The sequence below is a fragment of the Adiantum capillus-veneris genome, chromosome 10 (assembly GCF_014529385.1).
Source record: "Adiantum capillus-veneris isolate H3 chromosome 10, ASM1452938v2, whole genome shotgun sequence".
NCBI lineage: Eukaryota > Viridiplantae > Streptophyta > Polypodiopsida > Polypodiales > Pteridaceae > Adiantum > Adiantum capillus-veneris.
This window is the reverse complement of record NC_140940.1, coordinates 93,115,688-93,134,563: the sequence shown is the minus strand read 5'-3', so window position 1 is coordinate 93,134,563 and position 18,876 is coordinate 93,115,688. Positions and strand designations below refer to the sequence as shown.

The 18,876-nt window shown below is 47.9% G+C and overlaps 1 protein-coding gene across 1 annotated transcript in view; it reads right to left on the bottom strand.

The window, feature by feature from the left end:
* LOC147449245 (protein GAMETE EXPRESSED 2-like) overlaps positions 1 to 8,744 on the bottom strand; it is a 153,158-nt gene extending 144,414 nt beyond the window's left edge. Inside the window, exons 1-3 of the mRNA XM_086521534.1 lie at positions 8,609 to 8,744; positions 7,760 to 8,104; positions 6,721 to 7,038 (exon numbers count right to left, since the gene is read on the bottom strand). Of these exons, the coding sequence (XP_086377660.1) occupies positions 6,721 to 7,038; positions 7,760 to 8,104; positions 8,609 to 8,744 (799 nt within the window). The remainder of the gene's footprint in view (positions 1 to 6,720; positions 7,039 to 7,759; positions 8,105 to 8,608) is intronic.
* Between the last annotated feature and the right edge of the window lie 10,132 nt (positions 8,745 to 18,876).

The following is an 18,876-nucleotide window of genomic DNA, read 5'->3' as shown; positions in this document are numbered from 1 at the left end:
CTTTGTGTGCGACCAGCCACTGAAACAAGGTGACTCGCCTTGGCTGTCTGGAGTCCCACAACCTCTCCCAGAAGACTGCCAAGAACTCAGCTGTGAGACCCTCCTCCTGCCAATGAGGTGCTGTAGCGGGGCGGGCCTCTCTCTGTGATGCTAGTATATGACGTCCCAGTCAAACAGTGTACTGAAAGAACGGGACACGTGGGTGGTCTGCAGAAGAGAAAGGGTCCCTCCAAAGCCACTCACTAGGATCCCACTGTACTCGTGCCAGTGGACAGCACTCCCAAGCCCACAGCCTCCAGTGTCTAGTCTCAAGAGCTGCTGGGTCAGGATCGATGACACAAGTCCTCCCACAGATGCCCACCACTCGGATCCTCTGAAAACAACACTCTGCCACCTGCCGGGCCTCTACTGTAACTCACTGTAAGCGTCCCTCAACCTGTAGCTCGAAGAAAAGGGATGGAACATTCTCTGAGCAGGCCCTGACTGAGATGAGAACCTCCAGTCGTGTGAAGGCTGAAGGCTCCCATCCACCTGGGTACTACTGACTCGAGAGGCGTGAGCCACTCAGCTGGAACTGCCTCTGAGATGTCCTGGCACATGCTCTGCACCCCTCTCATCCCTTGAAGCTGGAAACACTGCACCTCCTCTAACAAGCCTAAAAACTCTAACAAGTCACATACAGACGGCGCTGGACCCACTGCCATGCGACCGCAGGAAACGTGAGGCAGACTACCAACCAAGTGGCCTCCGTGAGTGCTAACCATGGGGTTTCAAACAAGGGGCTGCCGTAGGCGTTCCTCCGTGCAAGTAGGATGTCGCTGCTCCAGGCCTCGCCGCAAGAGCTCCCAAGATCGAAGAAAACTCACAGCGAAGCGGTCCTCCAGTCTCCTACTCAAACCAACTCTGCGCATCTCTATGAAGATCCATCTCGTCGAAGGTCACCAGGGGCCTCCAGCCTGAGGCACCCTAGCACGAAGCCGCTGTAGCAAGAACTCCTTCCAGGGCTCCTCACCTAGAAGAAGTCCTCTGACTATGAACTTCCCAAGAAGGGCTCTGCTCTACTGTGCTGGGTCAATGATCCCAAGCCCTCCCTGTGAACAAGGAAGAGTAATGACCTCCCAAGCCACTTTGGACCGGGCTATCTGAGTGTCACGTCCTGACCAAAGGAAGTTCTTGATCAGCCTCTCTACCTGGCTGATACAAGAACTCGAGAAGATCCAGCAAGAAGTGATGTACCACATAGTGGCCAACAACACCTGGTTGGCCACTACTACTCTGCCAGCCAAAGAAAGTCGTGTTGAGCTCCAATGTAACAACTTCCTCCTGATAGACAAGAGAAGGGGAGGAATCTGGTGCTCGGGAGACAAGTCCAAACCAACATGACAGCCCAAGTACCGAACTGCAATCCCTGGGGGAATCCACCTAAAACCCTCTCCTGTCATCCAATCGGGCACAGGAGCACTACCAACCGAGAAATCCACTGTCTTTCTCCAGTTGATCAGTGCGCCTGATGCACAACAGAAGGTCTCTAGAGCATTCTCACACCTGTGAAGGTTGGCATTCTGGCCATCTAAGTACAAGGCTGAGTCGTCGGCAAACTCAGCGTCCAGTAGCTCATCTCCCCGAATAGGGAGTGCTAAGCCCCGTAGACCAACCTGCTGCGACACCAAAAACCTGCTCATCGCCTCCACATAGAACAGAAAGAGGAAGGGGCAAGAGGACAGCCCTGTCTGACCAAACGTGTCAGCATGAAGCGATCACCTCTACCTTTTGCAAAAAGTACCTGACTGTGAGTCTATCTGTACAAAGCTGACACCCCTCTAATTCAAGCATCTGAGAAGCCCATCCTGCGTAGAGTGCCCTCTAGAAAGTCCCAGTCAACTTTGTAGTATGCCTTCTCAAAATCGAGAAGAAGAATCACTAGGTCCTCACCACGGAGCCGTGCTAGGGCAGAAGCCTCCCGAAAAGTAAAGATGTTGTCAAGGATACTGCGTTCCTTCACAAAACCTGTCTGAGTCCCATGTATAATGCTCTCTAGAAGTGGCTGAATCCTCAAACTCAGAGCCTTGGCAAGAATTTTGTAGGCTGAGTTGAGGATGGTGATGGGGCGCCACTGTCGAATCTCATCCAAGGAGCCACCCTCCTTGGGAATGAGGTAGATCAGACCCTCACTCATGCTGTCAAGCATCACTCGTGTGTGCAAAATGTACTGAAAAGCACTACAGAGATCTAGGCCAAGCAGGTCCCAGTACTCCAAGAAAAAACTGGGAGTCAACCGATCCTCTCCTGGACAGCTACCACGGGGAAGGGCCCTAAGAGCCGTGTGCAGCTCCTCAAGCTGAAGTGGCAGCTCTAGCCTCTGGCGCATCTCCTCAGTCACAAGGCAAGCCATCTGTGCCCAATCCTTCTCCCTGCATGCATCCTGACGCTCTGACTGAGGCTCTGCAAACAGTAACTCACGGTAAAAGTCTGTAGCAACTGCACGCATATCCTCGGGCTCAAAAGCAACTGACCCGTCGGACCTCCGCAACTGACTGACCTTGGCATGCGAATGCGGAGGTCCCACTACCTCAAAGAAAGCACCAGTCACTCTGTCGCCCACCTGTGTCCACTGAGATGCCTATCGGTGGAAAGCAAACTCATGTCGCCGATCCTCTTTGGTAACAAGCTCCTGGCGAGCCTGCTGTAGTTGCTCCTCCAACCAAGAACTGTATGGACGCTGCTCCTGCATCCTCTGCAAGGAGGCAACGCCTCGTCTGAGACGCTGCTCCTCCTCTCTCGCTGCAGTCAGGCGAGTCAAGGACTCTTGGAGAAAGAAACGACTAAGCTGAGCTAGTCCTGAGGCCACTCTGTCAGCAGGAAAATCTTGTGTGTCTAAGCTCTCTGTCCAAAGAGCCTCTACTCGCTCTCTGAGTGCAGAGTCGAACAAAACCCTCTCAGGGATGCGTAGCACCGTTCTCCCCTGCCTATGCCTATCTGTCACTGTGAGGATCACAAGTGCATAGTCCGAGAAGGAAGTCCCTGCCAGGATGCCAAATGTCCCACCCAAGTCATAGAAAAAGTCACTAGTGTAGAAGTGATCTATCCGCGATAGATTCAATCCTCCCACTCTGCGGTCCGAACGAGAGAAGGCCAGGCTGTCTGGGGGCCTCACAAAGCTAGAGTGCTGCCACACATCTGAAACCCTCTGAGTCATACAAAACCTCTCCCAAGCTGCCAGCTCAACTCCCGGCACAGTAGTGTGGCTACCACCAATCTTGTTAGAAGGGTCCTCCAGCATGTTGAAGTCACCCCCAATGCACCACTGCTCTGCTTGCGGCAGAGACTCAACAATCTGTGACCAAAACTCTGCTCGTGCACTCGCCACCTTGGGCGCATATATGTTCAGGTAGCCCACAAGGCAACCCTGAACCTGCATAGTGATCACTGAGCCCTGCCTGGCACAATAATCCCTCTACCCACAATGGCCTGCTATAGAGACTCCGCAATAGTCATACATACCCCACCCCGGATGCCTCCAGGTCCAAAAGTTGCTGACCAAAAAGTCTCATAGCGACACACAAAATCTGACCAGAACGCCGAATGCGGCTCTCACAAAGATGATGCTCGTGCAGCATAAGAATGTGAATCTCCTACCCACAAGGAATCTCTGCAGTTCTTGACGCAGCCGACCCCTCTGTCGCTGAAACTGGGACCCTCCTAATCCGTGCACATTCCATGAGATGATCCTCATGGAGTTAGTGAGAGAAAACAAATGCTGCAACAGCAGCCAACCTCGCTATCTTTGAGGCCGGTTTGCATGGGGAGTAATCCGCATCCGAACGACCTCTAGACAAGTGTGCAAGAAGTGACTGGCCCGCCTGGCCCAAGCCGAGCGTGCAGCCCGAAGGGCTACATCCTCTGTCCAGGAATCCTCATGCACAAAAACATAACACGGAGGGCACTGAGTGTCAGCAAACAAGTGTACCACAATGTGCCTGCAACCTGCTGCATCTGGAGGTGTCACGCTGAACTTGGCAAGAGGCCAAAGTGTCTGTACCAGATCTGCCACTGCTAAGTCCCCTGTGTGGTGTGAGAACTCAGTAGCCTATGTCTGGAGCCACTCCAGGACTGTGTGCGGGTCCACTCTGTGGTATCCCTACCACACGACGGAAAGGAGAAACCCACCGCTGTGTCCAGGGCCTCACTGCCTCTAACTGCAAGAAAGAGGACGTGGACTCGAAAGCTGGCCTCCTCCAAGTCGGAAGAGGAATCACCCAGAAACGGAGTGAAGCTGTAATCAAAGAAATCCCAGCGTCTCCGAATGTCGAAGCTGGTCAGACCTCTGGGGATCGCTGCAAAGGCAGAAGTGAGCACCACAAAAGGCGGCCTCAAGTGGGGCTGTCCCTCACGAGCCACACGGCTCGTAGCAAAAGCACTACCCAGAGAACGCCTCGCGGCAGAAGTGTGGCCAGTACCCTGCGTCTGAGGAGGAGTAGAGGAGGGGTTCAGAGACGAGGCTGTGGGCCCCATTGAGGAGGGGGGGGGGGGGGGGGGGGGGGGGAATGTGGAGAAGGCGGGGGAGGCGGGGCGGTAACACCGGAGGGAGGAGGAGGGGGTGGTGGAGGAACAGAAGTGGAAGGGGCCTCCTCAGGTAGGTCCTGCTGAAGGGGGTCGAAACGGTTCCCAGTCAGAACCCAGTGCTATTGAGCTGCAGCAGGTCGGCCACCAGGAGGAGCAGTGGGGTGAGCTCTCCCCTGACGGCGGTGGACAGGCATCCGCTACCAACCATCAGCTGGCTGGTCACTAGTCTCTGTCGAAGTACCAACCTGTGTATCCTGTGTACCTGGCTGCTTGGAATGCTCAGCCTTGGGTGGCTACGCATGCGCTGTGGGTCGAGGTCTCCTGCAAGGACAGGCCTTTGCCATATGGCCTATCTGTCTGCAAATGAAACACTGGTTTGGGAGACCCGAATACTCCACACTCTGTCTAATCCATCCCCCACTCACCCTAGGGAGCAGTACCACCTTGAGGAGGGAGTGTGTGTCACGAACAAGAACCCGCACAGTAGGTAGACCTGCGGCCTTGGCCACAACAAAAGCTGTCGTACGTGGAGACTCCAAAACTGTCCCGAACATGGAACCAATCCTGGGTAGGAGAGGGTGGTACTCTCGCCTCATGCCTGGAAATGCAAACCAAAATCGGCAATTCTGCCTCCTCCTCGAGCACATCTATAGTAGGGTCGAAACCGTGATGCCAACGTCGGAAGTAAGCTCGAGCTGCTCTGATGCCGAGTGGGCTCATCGAAATCACTTTGGTCGCATGTCTGCAGACTCGAACTCGACTTAGTAGTACCCTCTCTCGAGGATCTGGACATCTGTAATCTTGCCCACATTGGAGAGAAGACGGGCCTGCAGTAGATCCCGAACTTCGCCCAGACTGGGCCGAGTGCCAATGACTTTACAGATAACCGAAGTGGCCTGCACTTCGGCCATCAAGCTCGCTTGCTCTTCTAGCGAAAGAGCAAGTCGAAGGGTCGGCTCCGTGGTGTCGGGCGAGGGGGCTTCTATGGAGTCCCTCTGAGGTGGAGCAAAGGCCGCCATTCTGTGTCTGCTGCTGAGAGGATAAGGTCGTTGGAGGCGTGGTGAATGTCCGCAAGCTGAAAAAACAGCCTACCAGCTCGAATAAGGTGAAAAAAGGGGGGGGAAAGAAGGGGGCGGGGGGTGTGAGAGGGTTGAGGCCAGGGGGCAGGAGGCTGAAGCGGCAGCAAAAGGGGGGTGCGGGGGGGGCTGGCTGAAACTGCGCAGCAGCGCGCTGGGGGCCAGCAGCGGGCAGGGCAGCAAGCATGGCGGGCAGGGCAGGGCAGCAGCGAGGGAGCTGCACGCGCAGCGGAGGGGGGGGGGGGGGGCAGCAGCGAGCTACGTTGCCTCAGTCTGGAGAGGTTTTCTATCATTGATCTACCTAAGTGATTCTAGAGGTGGTGTCCCTACAAAATTCCCGTTTACACACCTTGTTGTCATCAGAGATGGATGCAAACACTAAGAATAAGCAGCAAGGTATGCAAAAGCACAAACTCACCCGTTCCTACAACTGAAGCTCTCTTCATTGTCAGCAGCGGCGCTCATTGAGTCGGTTGGGCCTTTCTGCAGAAAGACTCCGTCAAAACATATATGAAGGGACTCTATACACAAACAACACCGACCAGTCGTAAGTGAGAAGCCAAGAGAATGTCGGCACGGATAAGTACCTAGATAACTTTGTCAACTGAAAAAAACTAATGGAGGAAGGTTCATTAATGAGAAACTGCTTCTCGGAAAAAGGTAGATGATGCAACATGCTTGAACGTGCCTGACAAACATCTCGTTGCACTATCTTGCCTACTTGATAGCATCACTGTCCAAGAAAGGCAGTTTGGGTCCACAAGGCATAGCAACAAAAGCAGTATTTTGGGAGGCCATGTGTTCAATGTATTATAAGGGGACCTTCTTTTACGAGAGCATAAAACATCATTACAGACTTTTTGTCTCTTGCAGTTTAGCAGATTTGTTCATATGTAATGAGGTAAGTTTCTTGTCCAAACTAAATGAAAAGAAGACAACTATTAATAAAACACATAGAATCTCATTATTGAACTCTAAACTTTGGATCAGAAAGGCATCATTTATGGATCAGTCTGTCAAGGACTTAAGGTCATGTTGAATTTTATCAAGATCTTATACAAACATCAAAAAGGAAGTTTACCTGGAGATACATATTTCTTGAAAGCGTGTTTTTCACCTGAGGAATTAGCCACCAGAAAGGAAACATCTATAACATAACTTTCAGATACAGTAGCTTGATAGGAAACGTTAAAAAGCCCAGGATATCTTGGAATTGAAGAGATAAGAGTATTAACAGTTGCACTATCACTATTCATAGAAACCATGATTAAACTTGAGAACCAGTCCACAGCATTCCCATATTTGTCGCGGCATTGAATGACAAAGCTTGAATTGTCACCCGCAATAGAGTTTCTCAAACCATCCCCTACAACAAGACTCTTTTGGATGCTTGGAAATCCTGCAACATCAATGGACATTCAAAGTGTGAATAATCATATAGAACTTTATTGCTCCGTTTGACTAGCTTTTAAATTTTTTGATAAAAAGCACTCTTTGTGGTTAATCTAGTTTGAATCCAAGCAGAGACATTTCTAGTGTTACCGTTTTCTCATAGAAAAGGAGCTCTCCACCATATGTGGCACAAAACATAAGATTTTTCCTGTCTATCAGTGGCTGAGAGAGTCTTAGTGCTCAATCAGTCACAGACAATGGAAAGTAGATTTTTTCACAATTGTCTATCATTGGTAAGGATAGTAAGGGAGAAACATTTACTGTGTCTAAAAGATGAAATCACACTTTGACCTGTTTATAAATTTGTAATGAGAGTACTGCTGGTCAGCTGTCGCTGGTCACAAGAGAACTTAAGGGTTTTCCTTCACAATTTCCCCCCCCCCAAAAAGTTAATCCGATCTAGAGAACTTTAATTCAGAAAACACTTTCCACCCAACCCTCGTCCTCCATGCCTTTAGAAAACCCAGATAGATGACTTCTGAAAAGACAGGTGGACATAATTCATTGTTACTCAAGCTTTTACCAGTAAACTCTCTTGAATAACTGCAGTTGAGGGTTTCTAGCAATCAGGTTTTGTTTACGAAGCTTTGGATAGTAAAACATGATTGACTACAGAATCTGTTGGAAGTTTTTCAGCGAATATCTTGTTTTCAGGATGTACTCATTACCAGTAAAATAGGAGAATATAAAAGGAGATCCCATGATATTTACTTCAGAATCTCCAACCTGCAGCATATATTCGCCTGGTTGTGAGATTTGAAAAGTTACTCTCTGCTGCATGGACGTCAGAGAGCCTATTGGAATAATCTTGAGACTGTCAATTGAAAGGGGAAGAGATTGTCCATTCTTATAGATTTGAACTCGAAAAAGAGTAGACGAAGAGTTTGTATTCATTGACACCAAATTTCCATAAGCGTCTCTCTGGGTGATAATGAATTTAGCTGTGTTTCCTACTTCAAAATTATTTGATCCATCTTCCCAAGCACCTGTGCATTTTGCAACTGACAGCAGACCTGAATAAAAACACAACGATTATTGAAAGCCCCTCTATGCTTGATCTAGCAGCTAACAATAACTAAATGTCCAAACATGTCTGCAACAATTCATGCGAGGAGAATTAACATAGTTATCCACAGCATGTCTATGCAATCTCACACATCAAACATGCTCATTTGCACGTGTGTGTGTGTGTGTGTGAATATTTTGGACCTGCGTAGGCATGTCATTGCTAGGAAGGCTATGCTTTTGCCTACACTTGTGCAACAATCTCAGCCTTGGACTCTTATGTTTGCACACTTGAGTCAGCACGTGGTTACATCCTCATTTGGTCACTGGCAATCATCCATGTGGGAGGTAGTATTTGGTAAGATGGATGGTCATATTCCTGGATGCCCACTTTCTTCCACCTTGCTCTCTGCATGGAAACAGGTTACGATTCATCTCTCATGGAATGGTCGGAGGGAAGGAAACTCACTTCGTGCGGAGAGCCTTCATTGGAGTCAGGCTTTTTCTCTTACTTTGGTCGACCGCTCGCCTCGCCAGGCGTATTTCCTCTCTTGCCGTGGCATTCGAGTGGTTGAGGATGTGGTGGATGCAGCTGGTTTCACTTTCGAGTTTCCCTTTGCCGCTCGCCTCTTTGGATTGGGCATGCATTATCGCCGGTTTTGGAGAGAATAACAGCAAATGTTGACACGCTTCTTGCCTGTTTCACCTTTGGCTGATGGTGATCGCATGTCTGATTGGAAGCTTGGGGAAATTCCATTTCGAGATATTTCTGCCGCCCGGGCATATGCTCTTCTTCTGCCTCGTCCATGGATTGCTGATCATTGCAACGCTGTTTGGCACATGCATAAATCAGATATTTGGTGGCGCATGATTATATCTGCAATATGGGAAAGCAAGTTGCCGTTGAAAGAGCATTTGTTTCTTTGGCAGTGTTTACTTGGTGTGCTCCCAGTGGGTACCTTTCTTAGGATGCGCCGTATCCGCCCTTCATCATGTGTCCTTTGCTTATCTGCCGAGGAGGATGTTTGTCACCTCTTGTGGGATTGCTGTGTCACTCGAGACTTCCTTCGCCGGGTATCTGCGTGTATGCGGCTACGTTTTCCCGCGGCGGTCTTCCATAAGCGGTTTTGGGTTTTTGGTATCTTCTCGCCGGCGTTGCAGTGCTTTGTAGCCTTCTTCATGTGGGTCAGGTTTTGGGCATACTGGAGCTTGTGGCGGCAGCGTAATGGCTATATGTTCCATCGCATTCATACAGATCCCCTACCTTTCTTCAAGATTTCCCTTCGGCAATCTTTGCGGTTCGCCTTGGAAGTTGGTGATATCACGGCAGAGATACATCAGTTTTCTTATGAATGCTTTTAGATATTTTGTACAGTCGAACACTGTTGTGTTCCTTTTCTTGTACATCTTTTTGGTGGGTTTTCCTCTCGTTGAGGTTTCCCACAGATAGATAAATCAAATTGATTTACAAAAAAAAAGTGTGTGTGTGTGCGCGCGCGCTTGTGATGCAAGTCGATATTGACAAGGCCTTTGACATTGTCCTTTGGGATTACATTGCGGATGTTCTGCGGTGCCTTTTTGGTCCTAAGATAGCAAATATTGTATACTTTTTATATGCTCAAAGTATGTCCTCAGGAATCCTTGCAGTTGAAGTCTCCGATTCCTGGTCTCTTGGCTGTTCTGTACGCCAAGGCTGCCTGCTCAGCGCCTTATTATTTGCCATTGCCACTCACCCTCTGCTTTTATATCTGGATTCCTTGCTTCATACAGGCCGGCTTCATGGATTGCAATTACCTTCTGGCCAGGATTTTATTGGATAGGCGTATGCTGATGATTCTCTGTTTTTTCCAAAGAATAATCAGGGTGATGTACAAGAAATTATGCAAGCTTTGGACTTGTATGGTTTAGCTGCAGGTCTTAAAGTCAACTTCCGCAAGTCAAGGCTTTTACCTCTTCATGCTCGTGATTGGCATCAGCTTCTCTGGCCAGGTGCTATTGTTCCTCCGCATGAGGTCACCATACATTTGGGATATCCTATTGGCTGGCATGTCACTAGTACCCAACAGATTGATTGGGTTATGCATCGTCTTAACATCAAGTTACATTACTGGAAATTGTCTACTTGGCCATTACATGTCCGACTCTGCATAGTACAGAGTATCTTGATTGCTTATGTTGAGTTCTTTTTGCCTCTGTTGCCTAGGCCTCATCACCGACTTACCTCTCTTCAATCATCTATCATGTCACATTTATGGCACACTAAGGCTCACAAACGTGGCTTGCGCTTGATGCCTATGTGGAAAGTTTGTTGTCCAAAGCGCTTTGGGGTCTTAACATATTGGATTTGCGGAGACATGCTCTTGCTCGCAAAGCTTTACTTTTGCCTACACCTGTTGAGCAGGCTCAACCATGGACGGTAATGGTTATTGCCTTATGTGAGCATGTGGTTACTTCATCCTTTGGACATTGGCAACCATCTCTCCGGGAGGTGGTGTTTGGGAAATTAGCTGGACATATTCCTGCTTTGATATTAGATTGGAAAAAGGTCACGATGCACTTGTCTTGGAATGGTAGTCGAGGGCTTGAAGGTAATTCTTTGAGATTGGAGAGCATTCATTGGAGTAAAGCCTTCCCATTAACTTTGGTGGACAATTTTCCAAGACAGGCTTGTTTTCTTTCTCGTCATGGGTTGCGTGTGGTCAATGATGTGCTGGATTTAGATGGCAATGTACTTAGTTTTGATCTTGCTGCACATCGTTTTGGTTTGGGCATGCATTATCGACAATTCTGGAGACAGCTGCAAGTCATGCTTTCAGACTTCTTACCCATTCCACCTTTAGCTGATGAGGATCGTTTCTTGGATTGGCAATTACAGACTTTATCTTTAGCTAATATTTCAGCCCGCCAGGAGTACAAGGTTCTCTTGCCTGATCCTTGGCTTGCTGACCATTACAACACCCTATGGTCATTACAACATTCTCTTTCTTGGTGGCAGCGGGCTCTTCTTGCTATATGGCAGAGTCACTTCCCTCTTAAGGAACGTTTGTTTCTTTGGTGCTACTTGCTTGGTGTTTTACCGGTGGGCTCCTTTTAGCAAGCTCGTCACATCAGCTCTTCACGGTGTGTTCGCTGTTCAGCCTCTGAAGAATCTGTGACTCATTTACTCTGGAATTGTTGCATTACTCGAGCCTTCATCATTCGAGTTTCTACACTCATGCGTCTTCGCTTTCCTTCCGTGAAGTTTGGCAAGATGTTTTGGCTTTTTGGGATTCTACCATCCGTGATAAAGCCTTATGCTTCTTTTTTCGCATGTGTGTGTGTGTGTGTGTGTGTGTGTGTGTGTGTGTGTGCGCGTCTGTGTGTGTGTGTGTGTAGCCTTCATTGGGCAAGTGTCGACTGCTCTTCGGCTGCGTTTTCCTTCTGGCTCTTTTCACAGACGATTTTGGCTTTTCGGAGTGCTTCGGTCACAACAATCTCAGTTTGCGGTGTTCTTCACTTGGGTCAAATTTTGGACTATGTGGGCCATCTGGCATCATAGGAACTCCTTAATGTTCCAGGACACTCTTGTTGACCCCTTTCCCTATTTCAAATTATCTCTTGGTCAAGCATTGCATTTTGCCTATGACGCTGGAGACATCACTCTTGAAACCTACAGGATTTATTTTGACTGTTTCTAGCCTTCAGAGCCTCGTAGTGCTCCGTGTTTTGTATCCCTTTCTTTTCGTGGGTTTTCCTCGCTTTGAGGTTTCCCACTTGTAAATTAATCAAAGCAGATTTACAAAACAAAATGTGTGTGTGTGTGTATGTGTGTGTGTGTGTGTGCGCGCGCGCGCGCGATAAATTAATGGCAAAAATTCTAGTTAACCCACTCAAGTACTTTTTGCATGAAGGCTTGCATCAATCTCAATACGGCTTCATTCCACAATGTCAAATTACTAATAACCTCGCGAATGTCATCATTGGTATGGAATATGCAAAATACACTCGACAGGATGTATTGGTCATGCAGGTTGACATTGAAAAAGCCTTTGATACTGTTCTTTGGGATTATATTGTGAGAACCATGCAACACTTGGGATTTGGGCCTAGGATATCCCGTGTCGTGCAGTTCTTGTATGCACACAACACTTCTGCGGGCTTGCTGGATGGATCTCTTACAGAATCTTGGCCTTTGGGACGGTCGGTGAGACAAGGCTTCCCTTTGAGTGCTCTATGCGATTGCTACTCACCCCTTGTTTATGTATTTGGATTCCTCGACTTCCAATGGTAGGCTACATGGCCTGTCTTTACCTTCGGGACGGCAATTTGCTGGTCAAGCCTATGCGGATGACTCTTTGTTTATGCCTCGTAATCACTATGATGATGTACAACAAATTATGCATACTCTTCACTTGTTTGGATTGGCAGTGGGTCTCAAAGTTAACTTTTGTAAATACAAGCTATTGCCTCTAAAGGAGTGTGACTGGCATAAGATATTATGGCCTGGTGAGATTGTTCCACCACATGTTCTAGTTCGCCATTTGGGTTATCTGTTGGGTTGGAATGTATCGGCTATGTAAAAACTGGATTGAGTGCTCCAACGTCTACATTCCAAGTTAAATTATTGGAAACTGTCCACGTGGCCACTTCATGTACGTCTCAGGATTGTCCAATGCATCCTTGTGGCTTATGTGTAGTTTTACTTGCCTTTGTTATCCTGGCCTCGGTTGTGCTTGCAGTCCCTCATATCCAATATTTTAGAGAATTTTTGGTGGACCTCGTCTACCAAGAAGGGTCTTCAACTTCTCTCTATGGACAAGCTGTGTTCTCCCAAGCGGCTTGGAGGGTTAAATATTTTGGACTTGTGACGTCATCTTTTGGCCCGGAAAGCTATGCTGTTGCCAACTTTGGTGGAGCAGCAGCAACCCTGGGCTCTCATGGTCACACATTTGTGTACGCACATTGTCACACCAACTTTTGGTCATTCGCAACCGACTTATTGGGATGTTATTTTTGGCAAGCTTGAAGAACACATTCCTGGATGTCCCTTTACTTCTTCTCTCATTGTTGATTGGAAAGTTGTCACTTCGCATTTGGCTTGGAATGGTCGACCATCCGCTGTGGGTAATACTCTTCGTTTGGAGAGTCTGCATTGGAGCAGGGCCTTCGCTTCAACTTTGGTTCAACGGTCTCCTTGCCAAGCATATTTTCTTGCCCAGAAAGGAATCTGTCAGGTGCATCAGGTGCTTGATGGCTCGGGTTATGTTCTTTCGTTTGCTGATGCAGTGTCCCGCTTTCGGTTGGGTCCTCACTATTCTTCTCTTTGGCGGGAAATTCAAAGGACGCTTGCTGATTACTCACCCATTCCTCCTTTGGATGTGGACTCTCGCTTCTCTAATTGGAATCTGGCTACGACTAGATTGGACTGTATCTCAGCTGGCAGTGTATATGCCATCCTTCAGTTTGATATATGGATTGTGCATCATGGTAATCGGTTGTGGTTGCTCTCTGAGTCATCCTTGTGGTGGCAACACACAATGTCTCGTATTTGGCAGAGTCATCTACCTTTGAAGGAACGGGTTTTCTTGTGGCGCTGCTTGGTGGGAGCTCTACATGTTGGCAGTGTGTTACATACTCGGCATATTGCACCTTCCCACTGCCCCAGATGCCTTGAAGCTGAGGAGACCGTGCCACACTTGCTATGGCGTTGTCGCCACTCCAGAGCCTTCATTCGGCAAGTGTCGACTGCTCTTCCGCTGCATTTTCCTTCCGGCTCTTTTCACAGACGCTTTTGGCTTTTTGGAGTGCTTCGGCCATCGCATTCTCAGTTTGTGGTGTTCTTCACTTGGGTCAAATTTTGGACTCTGTGGGCCATCTGGCACCATAGGAACTCCTTAATGTTCCAAGGCACCTATGTTGACCCCTTCCCCTATTTCAAATCATCTCTTGGTGAAGCACTACATTTTGCTCATGATGTTGGAGACATCAATTTTTGTGCCTACAGGATTTACTTTGACTGTTTATAGCTTTCGGAGCGCGCGGTGTGTGTGTGCGCACGCGCGCACGTGTGGTGTGTGCATGAAGAAAAATTGCGCGCGGCAAATTTCTGCTATGTCACGAGCCCTTTTGCGCGCTGTTGTAGCCCACTGCGTCTGTGTCAGCAGGTGTGTGTGCATGTGTGTGCCCTGCACGAACCCAGCCTCTGGGCCCTCAAAGACCTGCATGGACTGCTCGTTCAGAGCGTCTGGAGATCCGCTGCAGTAAATTGCATTCAGCTCAGTAATCTGCCCCTGCGCAGTTAAACCCTGCAGTCCTGAGCTTGTTCGCTCCCTGTCAGCCTCTATGCGACTTGCCGAATCCTCAACGCCAGTCAAATTACAGGTTTGTATAGTCAGTGACAGTTAATAATCCTACAGGCTATACAGTTTGCAATTTTACAAGCTTTTTTCTTGCAAGATATGTCTTTTGTGGCAGATGTAAATAATTATGCAGTCTCTGTGAATAGATAAAATAACAAAAATCTAAACAAAGTCTTTTGCTTTGGTTTCGGACGTGGTCCGGTTGCTGTATGACAGAGTTCCCGTCTGTTTTTAAGCGTCGTAAAGCCATGGATAATGTTTCGGAGAGTGCTTATGAAATCAAAAGTTGTCTATATGAAGACTTTGAAGAAGCACGATAAGCCTGGAATGGTCAGGCACATGTCCTTGAGGTGCGCATTTCAGTACAGGACCTTATGGATCCGGTAGCACAATACGCCATGAATGCGGTCATCTTGTATTTCTCGGGAAAGATGCCAATTGCGCAGGATGTCGGACAATGGGTTGATTTCCTTCTCAAACGCCAAGCTGTCCAAGGCGTTTATTTTGGTGCTCTTTCTCTGAGGTTTTACTGGCAGACACTGAAGCTAGAAACCTTTTATTGGAGATGTCTCCCCTTTTTTTTGGCACACAGATGACTCATGTTGTACCGTGGGCACTTACGAAGGATATCAAAGCCTTATTCACCACAAATGTCCTGTGTGGGTGGAAATTGTTGATTTCCCTCGCACGTGGAGGCATTTTCTTCCGTTGCTGTCTGCTCAGCTTAGCAAGGTAATTTGCCCTCCAAAATTGGATGCGAATACCAATAGGTTTTGCATTCTCTGGGATTAGGACAAGCAAACCCCGGATGTAATTATGGTGGATTCAGGGGATCCATGGGTTGGCAAGCGTCCTTTTAAACTCAAATGGGGCAAATTTGCAAACTCCTGTTTTCGATGTGGTAGATTTGGTCACATGCAATCTGAATGTCCTCAACCAGTTCTGCAACCCCCTCTTTCAGTTGTTCCTGCTTCTGTCCCTATCCCTATAGGAAAATCTATTGGTGAAGCTAAATTGAATGGAGTTTCTACTATGAAGGTGATTTCTAATGTAGAAAAAGGGAAAAACAAAAATCCATAGTCTGTTGATGTTGGGAATGTAAATGCAATGAAAGGCAAAAATGTTGGGTCAGGTGATATTGGCTCATGGGTAGTGCCTAAGAAGACAGTGAAAATTCGGGCTCCAACTTCCTCCCGCAACTATGTTCCTCTGGTTAACGCCAACAAGAATGCATCGTTTAAGCAGCTTGCTTGCAATGACAATCGCACGTTGATTGATGCTTGGGAAAAAGCGATGCATTCTTATAAGGATGTGCTTTTGGGTGAGGCTTCCACCTCTCAAGCAGATCCTATGGACAAGTCTCCTGCTTTCACTCAGTGGATGGGGGCTGGTGTGAATGTGGTGGATGGAGATGTCCATATGGGCATCTCGACTTGATTCATGTGTTTCTTGCCGTTGTACATATGATCTCTAATGCACAGTCGCATTAAATGCATTACATACAATGTGCGTAGGTTATGTAACCTTGACAAATGGCGATTGACCTGGCACTATGTACATACATGTAGGGCAGGTATAGTTGTTTTGCAAGAACACAACCAGCATGACTTTGCTGGTCAGTGTTCTTATTTTGTTGGTTATTGGATTGCATATGCTGGTTTTCAAGACTATTCAGGTTTACTGATGCTGGTTCGGCATGAGCTTCAGCCACCTCTCTTGCACAATAATCCGTAGGGCCACTAAATGGTGGTTCAATGCCTGTTGAATGGTCAGGTTTATGAATTTGGAGGTGTTTATGTGCATACAGCATCTGGGCAAAGGGCTGCTCTATGGCGAGATATCTCTTCTCGTTTATGGACTTCAAATGCATTCCTTTGTGGTGATTTTAATAATAATCCTGCGATGGATGATAGTACCACAGGTAATTCAGACATGTTGTCTGCGGAAAGGCTAGAATGGGATAATCTACTTGCTACTACTTCGATGATTGATTTATCACGGCATTTGCACCCAGATGCCTTTGGATTTACTTTTCAACATGTTGCTCACTCTTCTTATTGAGCGAGGTTGGACGGAGGGTATTTGCTTAATCTGTCATTCGAGCGTCAAAGCCCACTCATGAGTCCTCCGAAGTACTACAATAGAAGAAGACCCTTGGTACCTAGTAGAAGTCCATCAACCTCATCACCTATACCTCCACATACGGCATCACCCATTCCTCCATCCGGTTCCACATCTTCCAGGTCATCTTCCCCAGTAAAGCTCTCTCCTATTTTGTTACAACACGCTATTGAGCAACGGGCTCCTGAGCAAGAGGCCATGGAGGCGTTGGCCAGTGTTTTGGCCAAGGTAAACATCAAGTTTCCTACCTTCAAGGGACTCTCTTCAGAAGATGCAGACGACCATGCAAGAAGGTGTGTATCTCTCTATAGGGGTCGTGGTCTTAATAGAGAAGATGCTTATTTGGTACTCTTTCCATCTACCTTGGATGGCTTAGCAGACAAATGGTACAGTCAGTTTGCAGAAAACCATTTTGCAACTTGGGAAGCTTTAAGACAATAGTTCTGTGCAGCATTCAAGCCACGTGACTACTAGGAGAAGGTTTTGGATGAGTTGACCAACATGGTGCTCCAGCCAGAGGAGACTTTCGCAAAACTTATGACTAAAACCAAGTCTCTGGTTGCAAAGCTTCCCTAGCAACCTGGTGAATTTATGGTTAAGAAGTGGGTGGAGAAGGTTTTTCCCAAAACTTCTTAGCAAAAACTCCGGGAGAGTCTCCGACCCGACGTCGCTCTCGAGGAGTTCGTCGCAGCTGCTACTTGGATAGAGGAGGCTAGGAAGTTGTTCACCAACTCCCCTCACATAGAGACCCCCTCTATGTTTTCGGAAAAACCTGCTGATCCATTGACTTCTTTACGTAGGGAACTTGAAGCCCTAAAACTACAACGCGCTCTTCAAGAGGAGAAATCAATCTCCCTTCGACAGGAGAAACCACCACATCTTGAAGATTTGGATCAAATCAAGAGAGAGCTAGAAGAGCTTCGGTCTCAGCAAGAGACTAAGGCTATGGTATGGTGCAGCTCGTGTCGCTCTCCAGGACATCCTCCAAAGGACTGTCCCTTTCGGGCTTATTGCCACTTCTACGAAAAGTCGGGGCATGAAGACAAGGATTGCTACTATATCAAGGGATTGCGGCAAATACAACAAAGTCTAGGTCCTTCTCTCCAACAAGGGATAGTACCTGCATCCAACATGGTTTCACCCTATAGCCATCCAAACCCGATGCCACCTCTGCTCACAACACCTCCTATGCAAGGTATGCACAAGAACTTCGCATCCCCCAGCTTTTATCGTGCTAGTACTCCTTCAGTTCCCCAAAGCTTCTACACTTCAACATCCGGTCCCCTGCAGCAAGGGCCGAGACCACCTCGCCCCTCCAATAGGCCAATTTTGTGCTACAGGTACGGGGAGTATGGACATTATCTGAGCAAATGTCCGTTTCCAGAAGGGTCCCCTCCTTGCCGACACTGCCCTAGAGCTAAGGATCACTATAGTAAGGACTGCCCAAAACAACGTGCATCCACATCTGCAAGCACAAGCCAGAACCAGCAGGAGTTTACATTCCCAAGGGTTAACCTCATCACAGTAAGCACCATTCCACAGGCCCCGCCTTCCACTCTTGTAGTTGCCTCTCGCGATGGGTTGAAGCAGGTGGAAGAGCCGGCAAGTGTGCTCACATGGGCACAAAGAGCTGCTCTTGGTCTCTGCCTCCCTGGCGGTCCAATTTTTTCATCTCTAGTCACACAAATGAGTCAAACTCCCGTAGTAGCTGACAAACCAACATGTAGTGCCAAGAGCCAACCTACCTCTCTTTTATCAAATATTGATGGTGCTTTCATGGAAGCAGTAGAGGAATTGCAGAAGCTTAAGATACCAGAACAAGATGTGATCAAAAGAGAGAAGCCTACAACAGTCTACCTTGAAAAACACCTTTCAGCAAGTGTCACTGTACGACATGCTTCAACTTGATGCAAATTTTTGAAATGACATCCTTTCCATCATCCAGTCTCTGTATCCTAGTGCAGGGCCTAGTGGCGAGCACCTACTTGTGCAGCCCTTCGAGTCCTACATGATTTCTTATCCAACTGCTCCCCTCACCGACTACAAAAGTCCTCGTCTCACCATGTCTCTTGGGCATCAATTCTCAGGCGTCATAGTGGATGGTGGATCTGGGATAAATCTGATGCCAGAATTTACTATGTTGGCATTAGGTATGCAGCCTACCCGCCCTGCTCCATTCACTGTTACATTGGCGGACCAAAGGACAGTCTACCTTGTGGGCATAGTAGAGAGGGTGCCTCTAAAGGTACAAGACTTCACATTTAGCTTGGATTTTGTGGTGGTCAGTCTTCCTCAGGTGGAGGGAGGATTTCCTTTGCTTA